This window comes from Corvus cornix, chromosome 5, assembly GCF_000738735.6.
Source record: "Corvus cornix cornix isolate S_Up_H32 chromosome 5, ASM73873v5, whole genome shotgun sequence".
In the NCBI taxonomy this organism is placed as follows: domain Eukaryota; kingdom Metazoa; phylum Chordata; class Aves; order Passeriformes; family Corvidae; genus Corvus; species Corvus cornix.
The window spans coordinates 32644461-32671639 of NC_046335.1; the positions used below are offsets into that span (position 1 = coordinate 32644461).

General features: G+C 37.6%; 1 protein-coding gene across 3 annotated transcripts in view; it reads left to right on the forward strand.

Annotated features, from left to right (window-relative positions):
* Nucleotides 1-1282: 1282 nt before the first annotated feature.
* EIF2AK4 (eukaryotic translation initiation factor 2 alpha kinase 4) overlaps nucleotides 1283-27179 on the forward strand; it is a 37945-nt gene continuing 12048 nt past the window's right edge. Inside the window, exons 1-30 of one of the 3 annotated variants that reach the window (XM_010391155.4) lie at nucleotides 1283-1494; nucleotides 3149-3264; nucleotides 4417-4519; nucleotides 7095-7268; nucleotides 8142-8222; nucleotides 8674-8822; nucleotides 9119-9234; nucleotides 9903-10060; nucleotides 10493-11028; nucleotides 11407-11516; nucleotides 12059-12216; nucleotides 12565-12977; nucleotides 13753-13822; nucleotides 14922-15005; nucleotides 16203-16325; nucleotides 16768-16872; nucleotides 17106-17163; nucleotides 17858-17937; nucleotides 18747-18848; nucleotides 19433-19483; nucleotides 20481-20717; nucleotides 21324-21399; nucleotides 22990-23111; nucleotides 23516-23565; nucleotides 23657-23825; nucleotides 24295-24411; nucleotides 24821-24886; nucleotides 25424-25594; nucleotides 26195-26329; nucleotides 26445-26552. In XM_010391155.4, the coding sequence (XP_010389457.2) occupies nucleotides 1339-1494; nucleotides 3149-3264; nucleotides 4417-4519; nucleotides 7095-7268; nucleotides 8142-8222; nucleotides 8674-8822; nucleotides 9119-9234; nucleotides 9903-10060; nucleotides 10493-11028; nucleotides 11407-11516; nucleotides 12059-12216; nucleotides 12565-12977; nucleotides 13753-13822; nucleotides 14922-15005; nucleotides 16203-16325; nucleotides 16768-16872; nucleotides 17106-17163; nucleotides 17858-17937; nucleotides 18747-18848; nucleotides 19433-19483; nucleotides 20481-20717; nucleotides 21324-21399; nucleotides 22990-23111; nucleotides 23516-23565; nucleotides 23657-23825; nucleotides 24295-24411; nucleotides 24821-24886; nucleotides 25424-25594; nucleotides 26195-26329; nucleotides 26445-26552 (4194 nt within the window). In that variant the 5' untranslated portion in view covers nucleotides 1283-1338. The remainder of the gene's footprint in view (nucleotides 1495-3148; nucleotides 3265-4416; nucleotides 4520-7094; nucleotides 7269-8141; nucleotides 8223-8673; nucleotides 8823-9118; nucleotides 9235-9902; nucleotides 10061-10492; nucleotides 11029-11406; nucleotides 11517-12058; nucleotides 12217-12564; nucleotides 12978-13752; nucleotides 13823-14921; nucleotides 15006-16202; nucleotides 16326-16767; nucleotides 16873-17105; nucleotides 17164-17857; nucleotides 17938-18746; nucleotides 18849-19432; nucleotides 19484-20480; nucleotides 20718-21323; nucleotides 21400-22989; nucleotides 23112-23515; nucleotides 23566-23656; nucleotides 23826-24294; nucleotides 24412-24820; nucleotides 24887-25423; nucleotides 25595-26194; nucleotides 26330-26444; nucleotides 26553-27179) is intronic. The other 2 variants (XM_019281160.3, XM_019281158.3) reach the window with 2 other exon arrangements.

The window sequence follows — 27179 nt, forward strand, 5'->3', positions numbered from 1 at the left end:
ACTCAACTGCACCAGAGGAAACTCCAGTGATCAGTTACAGTGCCCCAGGTCACAGCTGACTGAGCAAAAGGACGTCTCTGTTGTTGCTAAATAAACACTAAACAGCTTTGGTCATGCATTTCCCACCAAAAAGCAGATGAGATAGAAAGACCCTGCTGCCGAAGACACATTCTAGGAATGGTAAGGAAAAGAGACCTGCATCATCACAACAGTGATACAATTTAACACTTGGTTTTAGTTAGATACTAACGACATTATTGAAGTGCAACTGAAAGATAAAGTATGCATGGAACAAGCTTTCAATTTCAGAAGGACAAATTGAGGGCTATAGAAACCGATCGTAAGTGTAAATGAGTGGTCTCTTTAACAAAAATTCTGTACTCGAAGGTCAGGGAGTAAAGGGAAAATCAACAAAACTCCATTCCTAGATCTTGGTGCATGGTAGCAAGCTGCAGTCTACTGTAACATTTTTCTTTCCCTGGGGATTACTCCCTTAATAGATAAGCTTGTATGTATGAATTTACTTGGGGTTTCTTTATGAAGATCCCAAAACTTTAAAGGCTCCATCCTGTGGCCGTCCTTTCCAGTAGTAACCGTATGAGGTGACAGAAGGAAAGCACGTTTTCTTCTCTGGTTATCACTGCTCCCCTGACAGCTCTCAGCTGCCTGTCTCTGGCAGGTTCCACCAAGGATACCCGGGGACTAAGGGGTATTCACCTGGTCTGGCCTCACTTTGTGTTTGTAGTTCAACCAGACAAAGACTGTTCGCGCTCCACCTGCTATTAGTCACTACAGCAATTGTCGGTGGAAACCTTTTTATAGTTTTCACGGGAACTTGTATCCTGCCCCAGCTCTACATGAAATCTATTCTGAAATTCTTGGCTATTTTTTCCCTTTTGTGAATCTTTCTGAAGGTCAGTTTAAAAAAATCTACACAGTATCCAACAGTATTTGCTGTGTATTTCTGTATTGCAGATATACCTGGAGGTATATCTTGAGGGAGTTCAGACTGGACATTTGAAAATGTTCTTCACCCAGAGGGTGATTGGTCACTGGAACAGGCTCCCAGGGAAGTGGCCATGGCACCAAGCCTCCCAGAGTTTGGACAGTGCTCTTAGTCACACTGTTTAGTTTTAGGAGTCCCGCGAGGTGCAGGGCGCTGCACTCGGCGCTCCTTATGGGTCCCTTCCAACTCGACCCGTTCCTGAGGACGAGCCGCTGGGCCCCACGCGGGCGGTGGCGGCCCCGGCCCCGGCTCCTCCTCCTGCCGCCGCGGCGGAGGCGGTGCCGGGCCGCGCTCCGGCACCAGTTCCAGGCTGGCAGCGCGGGGGGCCCGCCATGGCCGCTGTACGCCCCACCGGCGCCGCTGACATGGCGGAGCTCGCCGGGGAGCCGCCGGAGAGCTACCAGCTGCGGCAGGAGAACGAGCTCCAGGTGCTGGAGTCCATCTACGGGCAGGACTTCCAGGATCTGCGGCAGAGCCAGGCCTGGAAGGTAGCGAGCGGGGTCGGCTCACAGCGCGCGGGGCGGGGGCGCAGCGGGCCGGGCCGGGTCCCGGTGCGGAGCGGGGCTGGACGGCGGCGGGGACGCGGCTGGCGGTGCCTCGCTGCTGCCGGTCCGTGCCTTCCGTGCCTGCCGTGTCGCGGCTCTCGCTGCGTGCCCGCGGTCCTTCCTCCAGCCCTGCAACCGGCCGCCTTTGCGATTAATCCTCGAGATAGACGCGCTCGCTCTATAATCAGTGCTGTGCTCGTAAATCGCATTTTAATTAATTGTCAGGCTTTTAAAAAATTGTTTCTTAATTCATTCCTTAAGCTAGTAATTACATACCTGTTCAATTAATTCATCTCATCGGTATACATGATGATACTTGCATAGTTCTTATATGCTGTGGTTTTGTCACAGTGCAGCTATTTCCGTGATGATAATTTTGCTTTCGTTTTTATAGGTTTGGGGTTTTTCAATTACAACTAGTTAGTGCTCAGGTCTGGTACTTACTACTCTCTTCCATTTGTCTTTCGTGTCCACATTTAATTGATACTTCCTTTCCAGCTGTGTCCGTGATACTGTTTTCCTGTACCTGGAGTTAATGGTCGCTCTGTTCTGTTCCACCAGTTCACTTTTACTGTTGTTTCTTTTTACATTCTTTTGTCTTGAATGTCTACACAATATATTCTTTGCTTTCTTTTGTGCCATAGACTTGAACTTAAATTTTTTGCAGCAGCTAAGGACTTTTTATGAACTTCGGTTTTTTTTCTCTTTTTATGAACTTTGGTAAGAATAAGTAATTTGTTGGGTTTCCAGAAGGGTTCACTCTGTATTGAAGGTCATATCTGACATCCTCTTGACTTGGCATGTTCTCCTCCTTGCTAGAAAAGCAAAGGGGGTAGTTACCATCTGTTTCTGTATTTGTTATTCCATGTGGTCTTACTTCCCTATCTGCTTTTCATGTCACTGAGGGCTGGGTTGTTTTGTTGTTGGTTTTTATTGTTTGTTTTTAAACCTAATTGAAAAGAAAAAGTTGGGAATGCTTATATGGGCATATTTTACTTTATTTTGATTTTGAGTAGGTGATTTGAACAGGTTGGGGATGAGGAAGGCAATGCTTGTTAAAATTCTGGTTTATGGCAAAACACAAAATACAACTACAAAAAAATTACTGTCCATTGGTTTGGCCATGTAAGGTGTATATCAGTGTGACATTATGGTCCGTTGCCATGTCAGAAAATAAAATAATGCCTAGTGTTAATGATCTAAACACAAAAGCAAAAATGCTGTTTTTAGAATGAATGCTTTAATTTGTGATATAAATAACATGTGTTAAGTTTATTTAATTTTTTTCTACTGCTACCTTACAGTAAGCAGAATACAAAAGCTTTATTATAAAACTTCATTTTTGCTCAGTCTGAATCATCTTTCTAATGACTTTAACTACACTTATCTGAAGAAGTTGTAAAAATATGCTGGATAAACCATGATAGTAAGTGGACCAGCTCACTCCTATTGAGCATGTCAACACATTAGCATATTTTTTTCATGGTTTGGATGGTCTAAGCTGTATTCTACTATAATATAGATTGAGAGTTGTGTGTTTTCATTAAAACAAAACCAAACAACCATTTTCAATCAGAAGTTTTGTTTTGTATTTTAGGTACGACAGCCTCCTGAAATTAATTTAGTTCTGCGTCCTCAGGGATTGACTGGTGCTAATGAAGTGTATGCCAAAGTTGACTTGTGGGTTAAGTGTCCACATACTTACCCTGATACGTAAGTGAACATTCAAATATAACCTTTTTTCTCTGCTTTCCATAGTAAAGTGTAAGTTGAAAAAAACATGGAGCTTTATTCATCACTCTTAGTCTTGCTTTCTGCATGTCAGTATTTATTAAGCTTGTGGTATTTTATAATATGCAACTCTAAACTTTGCACCTGAATTGGATTTAGTCTTTTGTGCAGCGTAGAATAACAGGGATGAGTTTGTCAGTGCAAGACTGCAGCCCCAGTTTGTAGCTTGGAGATACATAAACACAGGTGTACCTGCCACTATCTTAGTGCCCTTGTTAAACTTCTTCAACTCCTGACTCTTTCAGCTAAGACAGACTGAATTTCCTTTTGATTTAAGGCCATCTGCTGTTCTGTTTTCTGCTGGATTACCTTTTGGAAGAGTTCTCCATAGAGAGTGTAGAAGGGGTTGTGGGTGACCAGCCTGCCCCAGCATTTTGTTGGCAAGTGATTTCTGGGTGAACTGTTGGTGCCCCATTTTGTTCAGTCCTTATACCACTGATAGTCCAAAGCATAACTCCCTTCAGTCCATCCATTTGTGGTGTGGCATGAGTGCTGTAGAAGGGAAATGCTGTTCCTTACTAAGTAATTGCTCAGTTATACCCTATAGCAAGGACATAACAGCTACTCTCATTTTTTTTTCATTTTAGTTTAAAAGAGCATACCTACAGATATTTTGTTTGTTTACCTTATTTTAAATATTTTTTAAATTTAACTAGTATTTATTTATTGCATTTGTTTCTTGGGGTTTGTGTAATCTGTATAGTGGTGATAAATAAATTTTAAACATCTAAATGTTATGCTAGTAATATTTTAAATGGCTTGTTCAGTAAGTTAGTGGTTAAGTGCTGGATTATTAGAGTCTGCAGGGTTTCTTTGGTAGTTCTACTGTTAAGTGTAACCAACAGGTAATCTGGTAAACCAGAAAATTTGATGGTAGGGAATTTAATACAGTATTTCTGGCTTTATCTTGTATATGTAGTATTTATATTCTGCTTCTTTGACCACTGACTAATTGCCAAGTAACTATGAACTCTATTCCTTTTCCCTCACACACTGTTTTTATCAACAATCTGTTGCTTTTTACACTCAGTTTTTCTAATAAGGGCTTTTTTATGTTTTGTTGCCGTCCCTCAGAGTTCCTGAAATACAACTAAAAAATTCAAAAGGCTTGTCAAATGAGAAAATAAATGAACTAAAATCCAGACTAGCTGAACTGGCAAAACAGCGCCGTGGAGAGGTAAGAGCTTTTCACTTCCTTGAGAAATATACTCTGGACTTAAGTAGTTCTAAAAATGTATGGTATAATATAGTGAAATACATCCACATTGGAAGTGTAAGTTGCATTGCTTTTAAGGAAGGAGGGACTGTCTTTCTTAGGAATGTTTCTAATTAATGGAAGTCCAGTCTGTGAATCCTCTTAAAATCCAGTGCATGTATAAATGGTGGAAGCTTTATTCCTGTTTAAAGGTTCACGTTATTAGGTTTAAAGGTTCTAAGTTATTTGGCAGTATGAAAAGCAATGATAACTGTAAAACTGAGAGCTTTCTTCACTTTTCAGATTAATTTGAATATTGTAAGAGGCTGTATCTGTTTAGGCAAACAGTGGTTACCTGGGGAATTTTTCCATGTGATCTTGTTCACCTAATGCTGAACTGAAGGATAAGAGACCTTTGTTCCAACACCAGTTCAACAGTTCGTAGCACAGTCACTCCATGCCATTGTGCCTTTTTTTCTTCTGTGTTTAGGAGTAGTGATAGTTGGGTTGCCCTGGAACAGGGTAAAAAGAGAAAGATGGAGAAATATGTGAAGCTTAGCCCTTGTATCTATTTTAAGGGATTTTATACATCCTCAGGTATGTTTAGTATTAATGATATCTTTCTGTTGTTGCTGAGGACTGAAATGATTCAAAGAATTATGAGCAAGCAAAGAATTCTTGGTGAAAGCAGGGGTTTTGGTGTTTCTTACTGCTATTTGGAAATATTGCAGGTGAACATGCTTGAATAGCTCCATTTGCCTTTTTACAAGTGAGAGTTACACAGCTGTGTACATTATAATAGGCTGAAATGGGACAATATTTTGCTTTCAGTTTCCCACGCCTGTCAACTTTACAGGTTTAGCAAGAGCTGTCTGTCATTGAGTCCTGCCACATCAAGCCTTTTTTTTCCATTTGAGTACTATACTTGTATTTTGATTGCCAATTTTTCTGCAGATACTTTCAAAATAACTCTTTTAGCCAGATTTGTTTTGTTCATTCTGTTCAATAGCCAAGAATTTCCTCAGTTTTTTCAGTATCTTTGGAAATAAGCAGTTTAATGGTGTATTCTGGAATTTAGGGAGTGGGGTTTGTTGTTTGCTGGTTTTTTCTAATGGCAGTGCTATGGACAATTCATCGGAAGTACAAGGGTTAAATTCTCTAAGTAACCACAAAACCATGCAATATATACTTGGTCTGCTCACAACGGACCCCAAGAGTTATCAAATCCCAATTTGATTTCTGATCTCACTGAAAGGACCTAAAATATATCATACATCTTCCTAATGTTGATTTTCCAAAGCAAGAGTCATGCTTGCTCCAGCAATGTGTAGATGTGTTTGTGAGTTACATGTATGTACATGTTTTGTATGAATGGCATATGCAGTTGCATTTATTACTGAATTACTTTATCTGCAGCAAAAGGGAGATAACTTTTTGCTCTACGTTGACAGCTATGCCTTATTAAATTCTATTCTGTGATATAGAAAGTTTTTCAATACCTCAGCCACCTGTTCAGACTGAACAGCAAACTGTTGGTGTTTTTTTTAATTATTGAAGCTTCTCTTGGTGGTTTTTTTTTGATACATATGTCTACATGCAATGATTGCCTTGCCTTCTGAACAGTAACCTGGGAAAGATATTTTAGTTGCACATGTCAGATTTATGCATGTTGTGCTATTCTTTCTATTTTGAATTGCCTCCTGGCTTCATTCTTACTTTCAAGCAGGGGATTCAGTGTTTGAGAATCTTCTAAATGTCACCCTGTTACAGGCAGATGGTACAATTTAATTTGGCTGATCTCCCACCTGTACATGCAAATCCTGCTCAGTGCTCCTGCTGACTGCACCTTTGTTCTGGACTATTCTTTAATTTTAGAGCTAAGATGGTCTATTAGCAGTGTAGATTGCTTGAATTAATAAGGGGATGCTACTAGACTGCTGAAAGCTTAAGCCCTGACAGGTCAATAGATTATCAATACATACACAGGTAAACAGTAAGTGAAAATTGATTCCAAGCTGGCAAGCCATATAGCAGAATTCAGCTGAGCAGAGTTTTCAGTTTTCTATTTTAGTAGTCGTGGTTATATGAATATGGAATGCCTTATGTGACTTACAGTTCTAACTGGGGGACTGCTCTGTGCAGGAAGGGTTGGATTTGCTGTTACTAGAGAAATAAGTAACTGTTTCGTAGCAGTAGGTGCACTAACAGATAAGTGCAAAAGATTTGTTTTGTTGTAGCTCGTATGTCATAAACCCGTATCTTTGGGAGTAGAAAAATCATGCCTAAAAGAAGATGAGAATGTGATTTTTAAATTTTACTTTTCTTTTAGAAAAATAAGATGACTTGGGTTGTCTGACTTCCAGTAATTTTTGCAATCTTTTCTACTGTGGTCAGGGATTTTTCCTGTTACAGTTTATTAATAAATAGAGAAATATGGTAAATTCTCCTTGATAAGTAAAAAAATTGGCCATCATGCTTCTGCTGTGTTGCTTTTTGGGTTGGGTATCATTTGGCTATCATTTGACTCTGCATGTCATTCTTTTTTTTTTTTTTTCAGGTGATGATATTTGAACTTGCTGACCATGTACAGTCATTTCTCAGTGAGCATAATAAACCACCTTCCAAGTCTTTTCATGAAGAAATGCTAAAAAATCATCAAAAAGAACAGGAAAGATTGGCTCAGGAGGAACTGCGTAGGGCACAAGAAGTTAAGAGAAGAGAAGAGCAGGAGGTAAGAGAAAACAAAGTATGAATAACCATATATTCTCAAAATAACATAATCATGATTTTAAAATCACTCTGCATAATGGTGAGTTTTAGTGAATTATTAACTTGTCAGACCTGCCAGTATGAGTGGATCAATATGTACTATATGAACAATCTGCTGCTGTAATTGTAATATTTTAATGATGTGGTTTTAACCCTGGGGAATATTTATGCCTGAAACAAACCTAAATGTTGATTTCTCATCCTATGCAAATCACTTATCAAGAGGACCTTATACAAAAGTGTAAGCAAATGTGCATATTAAATGCATTCAATCTTAAACTAGGAAGCGTTAGCCAGGCAGACAGGCTATCATACCTTCTTTTGCTCTTAGGGTGACTGGAATATTCACTGTGACAGACATCTCTAGAGAGCACCAAATTTAATCTAAGGAGAGGTCACACCACCACCATCCTTCACTAGAAATGAAGGGATTCATCCGAGTCTCACAGGGGCTGGTAGTGTGAGGTTTCCACTCTGTGGGGAATATGGATAGAATAGCTCTGGTTTTTAAAAGATTGTTTGGGTTTATCTCCCTGTCTTTTTTTGTGTGTGAAACTTTATTTTTGGGTCTGGCAGTAGAAGTAATTTGCAATTCTATTGGCAGTAGAAGTAATTTACAATTCCATTCTCCTATATCATACAATTGATACTGTTAACTTCCTCAGGAGAGCTAATTTGACTTCAATTTTTTTATTCTTGTGACATCCTCTAAGTCCTCTTTTAAACGCTTCTGAAAAATCAGCATCATAGCTTTTTTCTTTTAAATCAGGGTAAGATTTTAGCAGTTGCACTGCATGTACTGTTGCATCTCTAACAATACTGAAATTCATTTCAGCAACGTGAAATCCTTAATGAGATTCAGAGAAGGGAGGAAGAGAAAAGGGAAGAAAGAAAAAAGAAAGAGATTGCCAAACAGGTATTCTTTCTAAGCAGGTGTGCAAAAAAAACATTGCAGTAAGTTCTTCCCAGGACTGTAACAGTACGTGTAAAAATTTGAAATCTTCTAGGACATCTTCTCTTATTCAGGGCCTTTAGTAGATCTGAATTAAAAGAGGTTCTTGATTATTTCTGGGGTTTATATCTGGAATAGACTAGCATCTTGAGTGTACCAAAGTGGATATTTTCAAACAGGAAGAGAAAAAAGCTGGTATATTAATGTTTCCAGTTTCTTTACATTCTGCCCCAGACAGTGTGGAAATGTACTTTCTGAAATCTCAGCACTTCTTCTTTGGTCTCACATGTACATTTATTATGAAAACGTATTTCTTCTGTCATCTGCATGACTTCATGGAATAATAACTAAGTACTTGCATATGCGAGGATAGGAGTGACTTCTGTACTTACTTGGTGTCTTTCCTGATTTATAGGAACGTTTGGAAATAGCTGCTCTGAAGAATCCAGAAGATTCTCACAGGAGAGATACTGCAGGACACAGAGTTGCTTCACGCTTAAATGGGAGCTGTTTGGAACACGGAGGGAATAATAAACACCGACCAAATTCAGCTGGACGTTCAAAGTATGTCAGTTTGCATACGGATTTTTTTTAGAATGATTTATTTATTTATTCTGTTGCAAACATTAGATTACAAAGTGAAATTTGAAGGCAAGAGAATAGTGTGCCATGTTGTTCACCTGCTCATTTTGGTCTCTTTCCTGTCCCCTTCCCCCACTACCTTCATTTGTCATGGTTTAACTAAGCTATGTGCTGTGGATAACTTGGAAACTTTCCAATTTTGAAAGTTTGTATTCAACTCCTGACTTTAAATATACTATATGTCTGAGTTGGAGAAAAATGTTCTCTTCACATTTCAGACGGGAACGCCAGCTTTCTGTTAGTAATAATGAAGAGTCCCCTGGAAATCATGAAGTTTTGAACTTCAGCACAAGTGGTGCTGGACAACTTACTGTCCATAAAGGAAAATGTCTAGGTAAGCAAAATTACAATTGCAGCTTGAAATGCTGGGGTTTGGGATGCTTTCAGTAACATGTGAAACCACTGATAAGCAGAGGGCTGGAGATGCGTACTTACTCGGCTTCTGTTGCTGCTGATAGCAATGGCATAAAAGCAGCAGGTTTAGCAAAATCATTAATACAGGACATCACAGGAGACTTTCAGAGCTGGAAGACCTCCATGAAGTGCCCATGTGGACAGACCATCAAATGTTTTCACTGTTTGTTTTCAACATAGCACTTCCTCAGTGGATGGATGAACAGCCTCAAGGTCTCTCAAGAAAGGAAAACTTTATTGTTTTGCAGTTTGAGGATGAACAATTATGTTACTATGTGTAGAGCTGGCATTTGCTAAGCAGGAAGGTTGTTCATTTATTAAAACTTTAAATTCTTGAAGATGTGCAGTAGTTTTTTGTCAATGTGCTATTGCTTTCTTTTGAGTACTGTTACATAGCATTCAGTCTCGTCAAGCCTGATATTTTCCATACTTACAATATAGATATGTCTCTTGTCTACTTGTAAGTAGGTTTATGTTTCTGGCTTTAGAAAACAGGCTTACTGGTATTTATTTAGCATTTGCAGGAGCTCTTGCCAGATCCTTAGAAACAGAAGCAGCCATGTTCCTCTTCTCTCCCTTTGTGTATAGGAAAGGATGAACAGCTTGGTAAATCTGTCTACAATGCCTTGGAAATTCACAGTGGAGACTTTGTTCTAATATATGAGTGGGTTCTGCACTGGCAAAAAAAGATGGGAAGGTTTCTTACAACTCATGAAATAGAAAAGATTGAGAAGTCTAAGAAACAGGTAATGCCTGTATTTTGCATTTGGCTTAATAAAGTTTAGGTTGAGGTTCAGTGTTTTTCTTCAGGCTGCAAGTTTAATATAAACTTGAGAGGGTAGTAATTAACTTGAAAATGCTAATCATTTAGAGCATCTGCATGAAAGAAGATGAGATGTTGGGGTATTCAGGAGTTCCCTTTGCAATAATACAAATGCAAGAAAGTGTTTGCAAGTATGCATAAATTAAAGAATAAAATACTAAAATTCTGAAGAAAGAGGGAACCAAGTTTACTTGTTAGAAAGCAAAGCTGTACTTTCCCCAGTGCACAGTACTTCCTTTTAGAAAAGTATGAGGATGTCATGTATTTTATACGTATTTTGTATATGCTACATATTTTATTGGAAGTGTGTTCCAAGATGTGACAAAATGCATGTTATGTTGTGTTTCTCTACCAGCTTCAGGGAGCAGAAACAGAGTTCAGCTCACTGGCAAAGCTAAGTCACCCAAACATAGTGCATTATAAATGTATGAACCTCAAAGAGCGGGACGACTCAATTGTGGTGGATATTTTAGTGGAGCACATAAGTGGCTGCAGCCTTTCTACGTACTTACACAAGGAGACTCCTGTTCCAGTTGAGCAGCTGCGCCATTACGTGATCCAGATCTTGTCAGCTCTCGACTACTTGCACAATAATTCAGTAGTGCACAAGGTCCTTTGTGCTTCCAGTGTCCTGGTAGATGCTGAAGGAAACATCAAGGTCACAGACTACAGCATTTCCAAGCGCTTAGCTGACATCTGCAAAGCAGATGTTTTTGAGCAAACCAAGGTTCGTTTTAGTGAGGATGGTCTTCCCAACAAGCCTGGAAAAAAAGGAGATGTATGGCGTCTGGGCTTGCTTTTGCTTTCACTGAGCCAGGGTCAAGTAACCAAGGAATTCCCAGTTGCTGTTCCTACCAGTTTACCTGCTGACTTTCAAGACTTTCTGGAAAAGTATGTTTGTCACATTCCTGTTTCTTCTTGTCTTTGATTTTTCTTTTTTTTTTTTTTTTTTTTTTTTTTTTTTTTAAGATTTTAACAGCTTTTGCAAAGAATAACTAAATCCTCCTGTGTCTCTAGTTGTAGTTTTTGTAGAAGAGATGATTGCTCTCATGGCTTGGGCTGCTAATCTGGGGTTTGGGAGAGCAGGTTTGGTGCTGTCTTTTTCTCTGCTCTGCCACCAACTGTATATCACTGTGGATAAGTCATTTAGTCTGTCTTTGCTTCCTACTCCTGCCTGAATGGTGGGGGTAATAATTTCTTAAATATAACTAGAACTCTTCTAACATTTGTGTCAGACATGGAATAGTTCTCTCTGTGGTTTGCTAACAGGTGCGTTTGCTTGGAAGATAAAGAAAGATGGACTCCTCAGCAGTTGCTGCAACATAGTTTTATAAACATTGCACGAATAAAAATACCTGTAGCTGATGAAAATCTAGATGGTAAGGAATTTAATTCTTCCTGTATTCTGCTAAATAAGTGGACTACATGCCTGCAGTAAGAGAAAAGTTGAGCTGTGCTACAGCTTCACAAGACTGCACAAGTGCGTTACATTAACTAACCTAAAAGGTAGTGTGGTCTTTAGCGCCTCTGTCCAAGACTGGCTGGGGTGGACTGACGACTGTTTTTTCTTCAGTAGAAGCAGCTCATGCTTTAAAGAAACATGTAAACTCATTCACCTCCTGCATGGTGTACATGTAGACTTAACTTCGTCTTTGGAAGAGGGTGTTCCAGTGAGACTTCTTTCCTTCTTACCTTCTTACCTTCTTGTTAAAATCATTCCTTTGTCCAGCATCATTCATGTTTATAAGTATTAAGGTTTATGCTTGTACTAGAACTTAACTCTACACAGCAGAGCACTTCTGTATTTTAGGTTTTAATTGCACTTGAAGTTATTTAGGTTTTGTCTCCTTGATCCTTATTTGGCAGTCCCTAGTGCCTTCTCCCTATATTGCCAGCAATGGTAGCTTTGTCTTCATTACAGATTCAGCAGGTATAGATTGCATGGAGACAGTTGTGCCCAGCAGTCGGATATCCAGCGCTTCGTTCTTCACAGAAACACAGAGACAATTTTCACGATACTATAATGAGTTTGAAGAGCTAAAATTACTTGGTAAAGGGGCTTTTGGAGCAGTCATCAAGGTATGGTATAAAAATTGTTTCCTCTGTGGAAATCTTTTTGGGGATATGTTTTGTTTTCTCTGAAGCAAAACAATATATTCAATGTTTGCATGGTTTTATTTACTGTGTGCTAGTGTGCTGTGCCTGTGTTGAGGTTTTTATCTGGAACTGCGAAGTCTGAAAAGTTTCTTGCAAGAGGTTGCTAGGAGATTGGGGAAGAAGCCTGCAGTATGGGGAACCTTGCATTTGAATTGTAGTCATTTTCCAGGTGAAAGGAAGACTTCCTATACTGTGAAATTATTCTTCTTCTAGCTCTGCTTGGTAAGGCGTTTGTAAGTGTTTGACTTTACATTAATTTGAATTTTGCAGGTGAGAAATAAGCTTGATGGTTGCTATTATGCTGTGAAACGCATTCGCATAAACCCTACCAGCAAGCAATTTCGGAGGATTAAGGGGGAGGTAACTTTACTCTCCCGCTTGAACCATGAGAATATTGTGAGGTATTACAATGCTTGGATAGAAAAACATGAAAGTCCTGTTCCCACTGTGTCAACATCTGAAGCAACCGAAGAGAGAAGAATGCACCCCAAAGCTGGTCTCTTCATCCTTTCCCCTGAGGAGACAAGTGATGTGGAAACTAATGCTCCTCCTCCGTGTTTGACAAGTTCAGTTGAGTGGAGTACTTCATGTGAAAGATCCTCCAGCAACAAATTCAGTGGAGCTGATCAGGAGTCCAGTGATGACGACGATGATGGTGATGGCGTGTTCTCGCATTCAATTTTGTGAGTAGGCTTCAGTACTGGCACTATAGGGAGCGTGAGCAGAGTTAGTTTTCCCAAGTTTGTGCCTTATTATCGTTCTTGTTTCTTTTGTCAGCAGTAGTTCACAGTATGTTTATTTTGTCCCCTTGTTCAAAACTAGTGTACTTGCCAGCAGTCAGATAGCCAGGAAGAGGAAATTTTCTAGATAAGATTGTCAGTCTACATGGAAAATTTTTTGGTGTAGGCTTCTTGAAGCTTCTTATTATTTTTGGTGTAGTCTTCTTGAAGCTTCTTATTATTTCTGCCAGAATGCATGACTGTTATGTTTGGTTGTCTTTTCCAGCCTTGAGATTCAAGTTTTTTAATAAACAGTAACAGAAATATTACAAATCTTGAAAAATATCAAACTTGCCCTTTCTTTTTTGTTTTGGTTTTTATTAATGTATTCCATACCTTCCTCTGTGTATGGTTGGGTTTTCTCACTCACAGTCATTTTTTTGTATAAGCAAGTAAGTAAACTTCTCAGTTTTGCTTACTGAAAATAGTAATTAAATTTTACTGATGCAAATATACACCTTCCCTTTTAGAGACTGGACTGTCAAAGGAAGTGTTGCTTTGCAAGCAGGATGCTTTTCTGGGTATTGTTTCGTTTTGCTTTTTTGTTTAAGGCGTATAGAAAGTCTTCAGTAGAAGCTTAGATTTTCTTATTTTCCTCTGAATAATTTCCAGATTCTTTAGTAAATATTTCTTGGTATGCAGAACTTTTGAGGTTTTTTCCTTTCTATTTTTTAAACAGGCCAACCACAGATTCTGAAAGTGAAATAATTTTTGATAATGAGGATGAAAACAGTAAAGGTCATTCTCTGGTAGGTGTAAAGATAAAGTTAGTGAAAATTAAAATATAATAAAATAGCCTTTGACAAGTAAACAGGTCAGTTAGGAAGTTTTATTTAACTTCTGATGTAAGTACAGAAACATGTAAGGTTATGTTCTGTTAGAGTGAGTGGTGTGCCATTGTGAGCTGCATTCCATAAAAATCAGTCTGATGCAGCTAATCTGGATCTGTTTCCTATAGTGTTTATTGAGCTAAATATGAGTATTTTTTAGTCATGACCCAGGTTATTGCAAATTTAACACTTCAGTGTATTTATGACTTAACAGTTAGCCATATGGATTACACGGTCTTACACCATCTCAAAGTTGAAATTCTGTTCTGCACTTAGGTGCTTTTAACCAATATATCTGTTCATAGCCCCTTTTTAAAGCAGACAAAATACGTATTGCTGGCAGACAGAAAGGGAGGGGAAGTCGTTGTAATGTCTAAGGTTTTAGTTGACTTTAAGATTGTGTCACAGCACTTGCTGTGGACAGTCAGTGCCCTGTATCACTAGAAAGCTAATGCACACTTTTCTACAGCCTCTAGAATATGTCACTGCCAGTCCTGATGATCTGTAACATGCTTTTATTTAAAGCTTCATCCCTTTCCTCTTTCTGTTATAATGTACATTGGCATGAAAAAATTTTCAATATATAATTTAACAATATGGTAGTGCATTCTTTTGTCATTATACATATATACACACACCGTACCAAAATTTTTGATTGAGGGTGGTAGTTGCATTATGTATCAAGCAAGCTTTCTATCTTTTAGTTTCAAATTTTATCTTTTTCTCTTGAAATTTAAGCTTCATCCAGATTTTCCAGAATTCTTTCCCTTCAGTGTCTAATGATGGCAAAATGTTACTCATTTTCACTTTGAGGGTTCACCACTCCTGCTTTTCTAGTTTATTTAGACACAGTGGTATTACAAAAATGTCGTTGTATTATTTTGCTGTTTTTCAAACCTACCCATAGAAGCTGAGTTCTCATCAGTGTATTCCAGCCATTAAAAAATAGTAGTATGCATAATAAAAAAGTGCACAGCTTTCTGTAGCTAACTGTTCTGTTACTTTTATTGTGATAAAGAATGAAGAAGGTAATGAAAAGAGCAGCCATGGAGGAGAAGACAGGACACCAGTCATTCAGACAGTGCATTATCTGTACATTCAGGTACAAATGTGCTCGTGTGTTCACATGAAAGGATACTGTTTATGTCAACCTGCAGAGACTAGTTGCTGCTTTTCATGAGAAAAGTAATGACCTTTAAAAATGCAAATGAGTAAGTTCAGTGCTGTTTGTGCAATGGACTGTGTTTTTGAAGGCTTGCATGGTGGAAGGCACTGTGCCGTGCATGTGGTTTTTTATGCCTTCCAAGTCTCTATATTTGTGACTGGAGAGAGCAAAGTTTTTTACTACTATAGTGCATAATAAGGTAACTGGTGTTGCTCGTGTACAAGTAAAAGTTGGCAGTTCCTGACCTAACCACAGTACAGCCCAGGCAGCCAGCCTTTGAGTCCATGCCTTTCAAAGCATTCTTTCGCCTTGTGCTTATTTGTTGAGAATATCCATCCCAATCCCCAACACTGTAGCTGGTGTTCCTCAGTTTGGTTATGGTGTTAATTCCCAATGTAGACTTGAAGTCTACCGTGTTAAATTCCAGAGAGGAAATTGTGTTTCACAGATGTGGAAACTTCCTCATTCTCTTCAAAAGCACGGCATTGTGTATGTACTTTATTTTAATAGAAATCAGTAATCTGTAAAGCCATTGTATGGCTCTAACAGTAGGCACAAAATGAAACTCCTGCAGGGTTGCAATTTCAGGCTATTCTACTGGCACCTCCTTTGTGTTAGGAGTAGTCAACTTCTCCCAGAAACAGTCTATCATAGCTAACTATTCTGTGGTAATGTGCAATTTTTTATAATGCACTTAATGCTAGAGCTTGTCTGGAAGGAAGTTACAAGTAGGTGGAATTACATTTTAAGACACTTGTTTGCGTGTGTTGTGTATATTCATAATAAAAGCAGCTAAGATGCCAAGTGAAATAAAGCTAGAGATTCTTTGGGGTTTGGCTTTATCACATATTATGGCTTGGCTGGTTCCACCTTGTTGTTAATGTTTATGTTAGAGAATATGCTGCTGCAAGCTCCTAGGATTGTCCCAGAAAATGAGGTAGGATCCAGAAGTGAGCGCATGTTTGTAGCTAAAAGACAGCTGTCAGGAAAATTCCAAATAGCTGAATGTTTTGGTGAAACTATTTGCTCCTGAGCCCTGACATTAATATGTGTACAGATACAAGTTTCTGATAGTCTCTTTTCTTGACAAAATTGTTCTTTCTTCCTCTGTCCTCTATGCATGCACAACTGAAGATGGAGTATTGTGAGAAGAGCACATTAAGGGACACTATTGACCAAGGATTGTATGAAGATACAAGTCGGCTTTGGAGGCTTTTCCGAGAAATTTTGGATGGGTTAGCTTACATCCATGAAAAGGTTAGTAAATATGATAGTTATGACCTGCGCATAATATCTGTGTTATGCCTCTTTCTTTATGGGTTTCTTCATGTTCATTTATTAGCAAGTTTCCTCTCTTTGCCCTTTCCATTATTAGTCTATTCTTGGGGTTTATTATATTTTATCATTAACATGATTTTTATAATGAACTGCTTCAGATTTTACCCATTTGTCATAAAAATTTGACCATCTTTTAAAAACATTCTGTTAGGTATCTGGTAGCACTGAAAATTGTTTCTAGCTTCTGGGCTACAAACTATAGTCAGTCTTCAAGACTGATCTTCAGTGACTTAATGCAATAGATTTCCCTCTGTAATAAAAATATGTATTATGATTTTCCAGTCTATTATAAAGACTTATTTTGAATCTTGTTTATTGTTTAATATGCAGTGGGTCTTTTTTTATTCTCCTCCTGTAACAGGGAATGATCCACAGAGACTTGAAACCTGTGAACATTTTTTTAGATTCAGATGATCATGTGAAAATTGGTGATTTTGGTTTAGCTACAGATTATCCAGCAAATGCAGTAAGTACAGCTTGAAGTGAATGAAAAAACCCCTTGAATTTGGTAATGTAATTACTTGAAAAATAAAACATAAGTTAAATGACCACAATGTTCATATATTGAGAATGCTCTAAACTTCTTTTAAATTTGTGAGGTTATAGAATTAAACCATGCAGTGCCAACAGAAGTAACAAGAAAAGCCAACAGAAGCATTTCATGTGTCATTTACAACATGACTGTTTTGCTGGTTTCAGGTGGTCTCTAAACAAGAGGAAAATCTCTCGGATGGTTCTGCTGTGTCTGACCCATCAGGTTAGTTTACGTTGCAACTTGCTCTAAATTATTTTAAGCAAACATTATATTCACTGGTCTTGTACATTCTGTTAGAATTTTCGTTTGTTCTTTGAAAATAAAACTTCTCTTTACTGAGGCCAGGGGTGGGACCCCCAGCCACCAAGTTGGGTGCCTGTGTTATAATCTGGTAGTTTTGCCTCTTATCTAAGAATTAATTTGTTATCTCTGCTAGCCTTCTGCCATAGATCAGTGCTTTCCTCATGGTGAGGTATATAGAGATCTGGTATATCTGTTCCATCTGCCCTTGTATTCTCTTGCCTATACAGGACAATATCAAGACTTCAGCGTCCTTGGTTGGTTGGCTTGGTTTTTGTTAGAGTCTGAATTTGTTGTTTTAAGGAAACTTTAGTACATGGTACATTTAAAGACAGGTGTAATGGCAGTGAAATTTAGTTGTAATATTTGTGTGCTGACCTACTACTACAAATCTGTAAAGCAGTAGATAAGTTTAGCTACTACAGATAGACACAGGTACTTGATGTGTGAAGGTAAGAACTGTCTGTTTGTCAAAGTATTCTCAGCTGGGTCTCTCTTAGTAAGGACTGCACTCCAGCCTAGAAGACAGAGAACATGACTGAGTTTTTTCTGGACGTGGATGCTGCATTTCTCTCCCACTTTCTTGAAACTGGTGCTCTCATCTTTTGCCACACAGGTAACTTGACAGGGATGGTTGGCACTGCGCTGTATGTCAGCCCAGAGGTCCAAGGAAGCACTAAATCTACATACAATCAGGTATGATTGGAGTAGACCTAATGAAAAGGTAGCATGGAATCTAAGATGTACCAGCTATGATTTGGGTCATTTCTCCTTGACAAAGATGTGTGGTGGGACTCCTGTGATAATCAGGGGGATTAATCATTCCTTCAAGAGGAAACCAAGGGTAGAAGGATGTGGGCAAGTCAGTTTTTCTGCCTGTGCTTGATCATGACTAGATGCAAGCGACTTTAAATTGAAAGCATGTAATCATGGAGGACCTTTATAACTGAATAGGATAGAAATCTTACCGTCTTTAGTTAAGGTAATAAAGCATATATTGCTGTTCTGGATTTCTAGACCTTGACTGTGGGAGGTGGGGGTGCATTTTTTCTGTCAAAGAGAATCCTGTTTATGTGCAGAGACAGACTGAATTTCAAAGCAAGAAAATGTTTTCAAAGTGGGGGTCATAGAATTATAGAATGGTTTAGGTTGAAAAGGACCCCAAAGCTTATCCAGTTCCAACACCCTGCCTTGGGCAGGGTCACCTTCCACTAGACCAGATTGCTTCAAGCCCCATTCAGCTTGTCCTTGAAGACTTCCAGATGCTAGATGATAGGCTTTAAAGTCTAGCAAATCTTAATGGGTTGTGTCTTCTAACAAAAAAGCTTTAAAAACAAAAATAATAAAAAACACACAAAAAGACACAGGAAAAAACCCCAGCCTTCTCTCCAGCTTTAATAGACTTTGAAATTTAGCCTAAACATTTTTTTTTTTCCTCTGCTATTTTCATCTTCAGAGAATTGATAGGTACTACATACAAGTTTTTGGGTGTTTTTCTTCCTTAGAAAGTGGACCTGTTCAGCCTAGGTATAATATTCTTTGAGATGTGTTACCATCCTATGAATACTGCATCAGAAAGGATCTTTGTTCTTGGTCAGCTAAGGCTTGTAAGTACCCAGATATGAAACATACTAATTCTATGCATCAAATAGTTTGTTAAGAAAAATGATGGAAAATATAGCAAAAAAATGTTGCCATAGGGAGTGCTTAAAAACAAGGTTTGTAAAACATATCTTGAAAAGTGAAGAATACAATTGGAGCTGATACACTGACATTCCTTTAATGCACTGTGGATTCTAATGGTATTGCCAGCAGTCAGTGTTCTGTCTGTGAAATTAATTTTTACATGTCAGATAAAGGAATCATCTCTTTAGTATACCTAGCTTTAGGCCTGGTGGGCCTTTCTCAGGAATCAGTTGGTATTTGTAGTTGGTAAATGCTTGGATTATGGGTTGTATTTTCATTGTACGAAACAACATCAAAGCATTCTTTTTCCTTTTAGCTCTTCAAATTAAATTTGCCGTGTGGGGGGTTTGTTTGTTTGTTTGGGGTTTTGTTGTTTATTTATTCATGGGCAGTGGAATGCTTAGTTTCTCTGTTTAAATATGTAGAACCTAAAAATAAGGCTAATCTGAGCAATCTGAACTGCCTGTTAAAATTGAAATGTGGATTTTGTTTTTTGTTTTGTTAGCCTGCAATTGTATTTCCTAAGGACTTCGATGAAGTCAAGCATGCAAAGCAGGTAGTTTTGATGATATTATAACTATTAGGTATTCCCTGTCAGGAAACATTAATTATAATTTTCCCCCTTAATTTCCCACTTAATTCCCCACTAGTATTCTCTGCCAAGTTCTTATTACGTGATATTAGAACAAGGTAAGGAAATGAAATCTCAAAAGAATGTTCTAAGTTGACATGGAAATATATTTACCAACAAAATTCTCAGAGCACAGTCATAAAGAAATTTATAGTTCACTGGCATGCCTTTCTAGCTCTGAGGGACAGTTTTGGCTTTTTATGCTCAGAGAAGTGGCAGCTCAATTGTTTAACTTTTAACTTAAACTTTTTGAAAGAAATCTGTCACAGAACAGAAAGAGATGAGCAAGCTCAATTGGCTGCTTGCAAGAGCTGCCAAGGGCGTGTTCTGGAGGCCTCCATGGCAGAGTAATGAAGTGATAAGGGACAGTGTAATCTTCTCTGAACCATCTAGGTAGCTTTATCCTTCTGCTAATCAACTCTTTCATTGACCATTAGTATTAGCTTTTTGTCTGTTATGCTTGTAAAACAGCAATTTGCATGTTACTAGTACCATAAAAACATTTCCATCTTGTATATTTCACTGAAATATGCCAGAAAGATTCCCCCTTCTCTAATATTTGTACCTCTCAAGTCTTTGATTCTGAGCATGCAATTCTGCTTTTTCTTAGCTTGGTTGATAAAGAGATGTCAGAGCTAGCATACCGTGGAACAATAAAGGATAAGGATACTACATATTTTGTCATCCCAGGAGGCACAGGTCTAATAATTTGTGTGGTTTAGTAAATTTGTTCAGATGATAATAAAAGATATTCAGAATTTACTTAGCAAATAATATACACCCAAAAGATTTAGATTCTGCTGTTCTGTCCCCTGTAGTGTCTCATAGTTTGTTATTGTAGTGGTGTGACTACCAAGTTTGTTGTAAATACTGTTAACTTATAAAATGTTTCTAATCTGTAATATTTTGATTTAATTTGTAGAGATTGGTTATTACATGGCTCCTGAACCATGATCCTGCAGCACGGCCAACAGCTGTGGAGCTGTTAAAAAGTGAACATCTTCCACCACCACAAATGGAAGAGTCTGAACTCCATGAAGTCCTCCACCATACCTTAGCAAATGTGGATGGGAAGGCCTACCGGACTATGATGAGTCAGATATTTTCACAGCGTATATCTCCAGCAATAGACTATACTTATGACAGTGATATGCTGAAGGTTTGTAAGTGTTCAGGGGATGTGTGGGTTTGGCTTTTTACCCTGTGTTGAATTTTTCAAAAATATGCTTATATGGGTAAACCTCTAGTGTGTTTGAGTGAATTGCATTAACTGAACATTCACCTTGCCATTGGTTCCCGTTTAAAATTACAGTCTCTACTGTGTGGGTTTGAAAAGCCACTTCCCATTTGAACCTTACATTCATTCTTCAGTGAAGAAACCAGCAGTGTTTGATTGTAGCAGCTAAAGCTTTAAGCTTATGTCCAGATGATGACTTTCTTTACTCTGAATTCCTGTCAAACTAATCATTGACTGGTTGTCAGCAGGAAGTGTTGCCTCTGGATGTTTTCTTCCCTTTTTAATTGACGTGATTTTTCTTAGTTTATCAGCTCTTGAATCTTTCTAAATCCATAGAAATTCAAGGTAACACAGTACAATAATGCTTCGTATAGCTGTAGTTCTTTTTTATTATGTAAGCATTTCAGTTTTTTATAGTGGGATGAGATAGCAGAATGTTTATTGCCTATATTACATGGAATGATTGCCTACATGGAGTGTTCATCGCACCTGAATTATATATGTACTTTTTATTTGTGATGGTTTCAGGGTAGTTTTTCTATTTGGGCAGCCAAGATACAGCAGCATGTATGTGAGATTGTCAGCCGGATATTTAAAAGACACGGTGGGTGTGTTTACAAAAGTCATTAATTACCTTTTTTGTGATTGAATGGAATGGGTTTACTGCTATAAGAGAAATCAGAAAATATGTTCAGTAGTTGTACATCATTTGAAGTTTTTATAATGTTTTCTTCTGTTATTTTGTCATTCCAGTAATAGCTACTAACATAAAATCTGAATGATTTACACAGAAAGAAGAGTAAAAATCTTCATTATATTTTTGAATGTATACAGTTGTTCTGATAAATCTGTATAAGCTTTTAGAGGTGGAGGCTGTTATGCAAAATCTGCATCTGAGTATAAGGGCAGCTCGTAGTGGAAGACCAGGCATCCATGTAGCACAGCAACCTGTCTTTGAACAGCCAGAATGGGAAGGGCATAAGGGAGAGCATGGAAACGGAGCAAGTGTGTAGTGGTACTTCCAGTGATAGTATTCTTGGCAATGCTGTGCTGTTCAGGAGTTTCCCGAGCCAAAGCTTATGCCATGATGTCTTCTGTTTTCCTTTCCAGGAATCTATCCAGTCATTAATATTAGTATTTGCTTAAAATTATTTTTTGAGAAGAAGAAAATTTATGCAGCTGTTGTCACACTTGAAATTTTATAAATTGTGTTGGCTTACAGGTGTTCATGATACTATTTTATATAAAAATAGAGAATTTTGAAATAGAAACTAGGAGTTTTCCTAGTAAATCATCATCTGATTAAGCATGATCAAAGTTTGGCAATACCAAAGAGTAAGAGACCGAGAAATGCGAAGTCAGGGAACAATTTACTCTCTTCCCCCACTCCTTAAAGCTTGACAGACTTGGGAAAGTGTTTGTCAGCTTTTTAGAGACTGAAATGTTTTCATTCTTTTGGAAAAATAATGGGGATTGCGTTTTTTTTTTTTTTTTTTTCCATTAGATTGTCTCTGACATCTGTGATGGTTAGAAGAATTTCTTTCTATCTGAGAGATCTTTTTTTCTCATTTAGAAGTTTATATTGAAATCTAATTGAGTTAAGCTTCAATAATATTTGATTGAGAATCACTAGAGACTTTAAAACAGGAAACTATTTTTCAGTAATAAGTGGTATTATTAATAGTAATGAAGATTGGATTCATACAGATAGATGGTTGCAAAATATAGCCGGGAAAAAAAGGTGTTTGTGAGGCTTTAAAAGGAAACACAAACACTTCTAGTATGTTTTTGAGACAGAGGATGCAACATGTCTGAACAATATTTGTTCTGTATGGAAGTGCCTCTAGACCAAAGCAGTACTTGCTACGGGTAACTGCAGAGTTTCTCATCTGTTTCGTATGCCTGCTTTTGTGAAAGTGGTGTTTAAAGAGGGAGGGCAAAGTGAGGATTCTGCTAGGCTGTGGAATTGGCAGTTCCCTCTTCTGTGGCCTCCCTGCTGAGCCCAAGAAGCGTGCAACATAGGCATAAAACTTTGACATTCTTTCTTTAAATATGGAAGAGGCAAGTCTATTAAGAATATTTTTTTTTTTTTTAACTTATGGATTGATGTAATTATGCCCTGCAAGGGTGTTCATGAACTTGTAAAAAGCAGGTGTTACTTGTGAAATGAGAGGTGTTTTCTGGTTTTGTGCAGGAGCCATCAAGCTCCATACTCCGCTGCTGATGCCCAGAAATAAAAAACTATATGAACATAATGAAGCTGCATATTTCATGGATCACAGTGGGATGCTGGTAATGCTTCCTTATGACCTCAGAGTAAGTAGCATCATCTCTGCAGGCAAAGCTTGCAGAGGGTTTGAAGGGTGCTGTGGTGGAATTTGGTTTAGGCTTGCACTTCTTTTGACTGCTGAAGTAGTATATCTTTCAGTGTCTCTTCTTGTACTCCTGAGTTCTGTACTCATGCTCTTGACAGCTGGAGCCCTGACCACGTATTGAATAAATAGCCTTTTTTTGTTTGGGTTTTTTTTAACAAAGGTGAAAATAATGTTTTTATTTAAAACTTGCAGCAAGGATGGTCAGAATACTATTACTTAGCTATGTCAAGTACTTTAACCATTATATTAACTGTGTAACTGCACTGTATAAATTCATCTCCAGCTACAGAGCTCCTTGAGACCAACTGTTTTGTTTCAACGATTTTCATGTATTTTGTTTTTCAGATTCCTTTTGCAAGATTTGTAGCTAGAAATAACATATCAAACTTGAAAAGGTAAGAGATGTAGAGGTGATGTTTTGCACTGATACCATGCTTGGACAGTGACTTCTGAAGAGGCTGATTGATTCTTCAATGTTTCCTTTAGATACTGTATAGAGCGAGTTTTCAGACCTCGGAAGTTAGACCGCTGTCATCCCAAAGAACTCCTAGAATGTGCATTTGACATCATTACATCTACTGGAAATAGCTTTTTGCCTATAGCAGAAACAATTTATGCAATTTCAGAAATCATTCAAGAGTTTTCAGTGCTACAGGTAGATTTTCTAATTAGCCCCTTTCCTCTCTTTTCCACCCAAAATTTTAATCTAACTAAATTTTTAGTTTGACGTGTTGTAAAAGGATACTTCCTTTAGCCTTTAATCTGTAGTCAGTTACAGAACACTGTCATAAAAATGTGTTTCCTAGGTAAACTTAAAATGAAGCATAGGTTTATGTGCAAAGGAAATATTAACTGAATCCTTTAAAGTACCATTGAAATAATGTCTTTCTTCTGTCAGGCAAGTGATTATTGTAGAATGAGACAAGACTTGCCATTCTTTAGTTAGAAATGGAAGGTAAGGTAGTGAAAGAAGAGGTTTGAAGTTAATTTTGAGCTATTATTAAATGTTCAGGAAGCCTCTTTGTTTTGTGGGGGTTGGGGTTTTTTTAAGCAAAATAGAATGTAAGTAAAACCTGCTTTTTTCATTTCTTTCTTCCTTTCTTTTTTTATTTATGCTTTGACAGGAAAGAAATTACAGTATTTATCTAAACCATACTGCCTTACTGAAAGCTATACTTTTGCACTGCGGGATACCAGAGGACAAACTCAATCAAGTCTACATCATTCTGTATGATGCTGTGGTAAGGCATTAGTTATTAACCCAGCATCTATAATCATCACTGCAGAGTATTCTATTTTGTGGAGCTTTTTCTAAAATGACTAACCACCCATTGCCAACATAACCAGGAGTATACTCTTGATATATAAAAAGGCTGTCTATCTTTGGACTGTAAATGTAGATTACTTACTTTTTTGTTACTTCTGGATTGGGATGGTTTAAGATGATTCTTGAATGTGTATTTATGAGAGAATTATTCACCTGTATGATCAAGAATTGACAAGCTAATCAATAAAAACTTTAAAATGTATTCTAATATCAGTTAGGTCTTTTCTACTTTATAAGCACAGAATATAGATGAAATTAATTTGAATAATTATGGTAATGCATTAAACCCAACCAAATGCTGTTTTAATCTGTTTTTCTTGTAGACTGAAAAGCTAACTAAAAGAGAAGTAGAAGCCAAATTCTGTAATCTTTCTCTCACATCAGCTAGTGTAAGTGATTTTAATTCAGTGTTAATTTCCCTATAATTTGCCATAAGTCAGTAGTATTTTATTTTCTTTGTAATTTACCCAACCAGAGTAAGAAAAATAAGCTGTTGCATGTGCTGTTCAAAATAGGTCAATCTCTTTGCAAGTGGTCTGACTTTGTTCCCTGCTTCCTCTGGAAGTCGGTATTGCAGTTTGTTCTTTAAACGTATTTCTCAGGCTGTGGAAACTAATAAAGGGTAAAAGGTAGAGTGCTATTTAATAAAACAAACTGAGAGAAACGTTAAAAAAACTTCTCTGCAAATGTTGCGTGTGCATAGAGTTGAAGTTAACTTCTGGACAGTCTGAGACTTGTCTGTCTATTCTTTTCCTCAACTCCACTAGGTAAAAACAGGCTGCTAGACAAAACAAACAAAAAAGGCAGATGTCTTACTCCCACAAATGTCAAGTCAGATATTTTTCTTTTTTCTTTTTAGATGGGACCTGTTATGGGTGTTGTCTGTGTTGCTATGTGTGCTTATAATTTTATTTTTTTGTTTTTAGCTTTCTCGACTCTACAGATTCATTGAGCAGAAGGGAGAAGCAAGTAATGTATTTCCATTTCTAAACACAATGATAAAACAAAAGCCAGGTGTCACTCAGCTGTTGAAGCATGGTATGAAGGATTTAGAGGAAATCATTGGTCTGTTAAAACAACTGGGAATAAAACTTCAGGTGTGTGAAATACTCTGCTAATAAATTAATGGATTGAAAGGCTTCTGGGCCTTGTAATTTGCCAGGAAACAAAGTAATGATATTTTATAATAGAAAAAGCACATGCAAGTGTCTTTTGATGGCCTATAATAGTACTGGCATTGATATTTCTTCCTTTTTTTTTTTTTTTTCCCCTTTTATTTTTTTTAAGATGCATTTTAAAAATAAGACCTCTTCAGTCAGAAGTCTCTGGCTTGACTTCTGTCTAATGACACTCAGACTTCTTGTCTTCCCCCAACCAAGACTGAAAGCATTACTTAGAGCATAAAAGAGGGGTTTTATTAAATTTTGGAACAAACTGTAAATATTTTAAAAATGCAGAAATCTAATGACTGCTTAAGGCCTTCACCTTCCCTGAAGCTTGCTGTTTGGGTATTGTGCTATAGGTTTATTGGGATCTGTAAGATTAAAGCACCATTTCCATATTTTTCATTGTATTTTGAAGTTTTGTAGATAAGGAATATTACCATGTATCTTCCTTATGTAAAAACAGTGTTTTCAATCCATGCTGCTAACAGGAAATTAATTCTATATGTGCACATATTCATTTTTATTTTACAGATTTCTATAAATCTGGGACTAGTTTACAAAATACAGCAGCACAATGGTATTATCTTTCAGTTTATAGCATACATCAAAAGAAGACAAAGAACTGTGCCTGAAATTCTTGCTGCAGGAGGCAGATATGATCATCTGGTATGTGCTCATCTCTTCTAATAAATTTGAGTGGGTTTTTTTAACCCATGAAAAAGATGGCATTTTGCCGAGGTAACTATTTGATCTTCCATTTTGGTTTTTTTCTTGTTTTGAGATTCCACAGTTTAGAGGGCCACAGACGGTAGGACCAGTTCCTTCAGCTGTTGGAGTCAGCATAGCTATAGATAAAATAACTGCTGCTGTTTCCAGTGTGGAGGATTCTGTAAGTCTCTTTTTTGGGAAGTGGGGAATTTGTTTGTTTACTTCTCACGGTTCAATAACCTAATCATTGCTGGAGATTGACAAAAAATAAGATGTTCAGATGTGTTCCAAAATAATACCATACTGAAAAAGAAGGCAGATATCAAGATGGCCTGTTTTCTTTTGTGTTTCTCCACATAGAACTATTTAGTAAATGACTGTTAAGGGAAGGCAGGATCTTCAGGCTTCCACCATTTTATTTTCAATTTAAATGGAATATTTTTCTCAGCCTGTGTATTCTTTCAGATGGAAGAGTACAACTGTAGGTATTTAGTGTTATTTTCTCCTTACTACTTCTCCCTTTATCAAAATATAGAAGATGGAGATGGAAAGAAACTTTAAGAATATTGACTGCTTTGTACAGTGTCACACATCTTCACTTGACTGTGGAATGTGTATTTTATTATGTTCATAAGAATAAATTAACGTTGCCAAGGAGAGTGGGAAGGAAAGAACAGAATAGGCTGGGATACTTGGCAAGCTGAGGCTGTGGAGGTGCTTTGCATCAAAGACTGAGCTTCAGTGACTTTCAGACAGACTCAGGTAGATTGTAACTCTCAAAAGAGGTGGATCTAACCCCTTTTTTTTT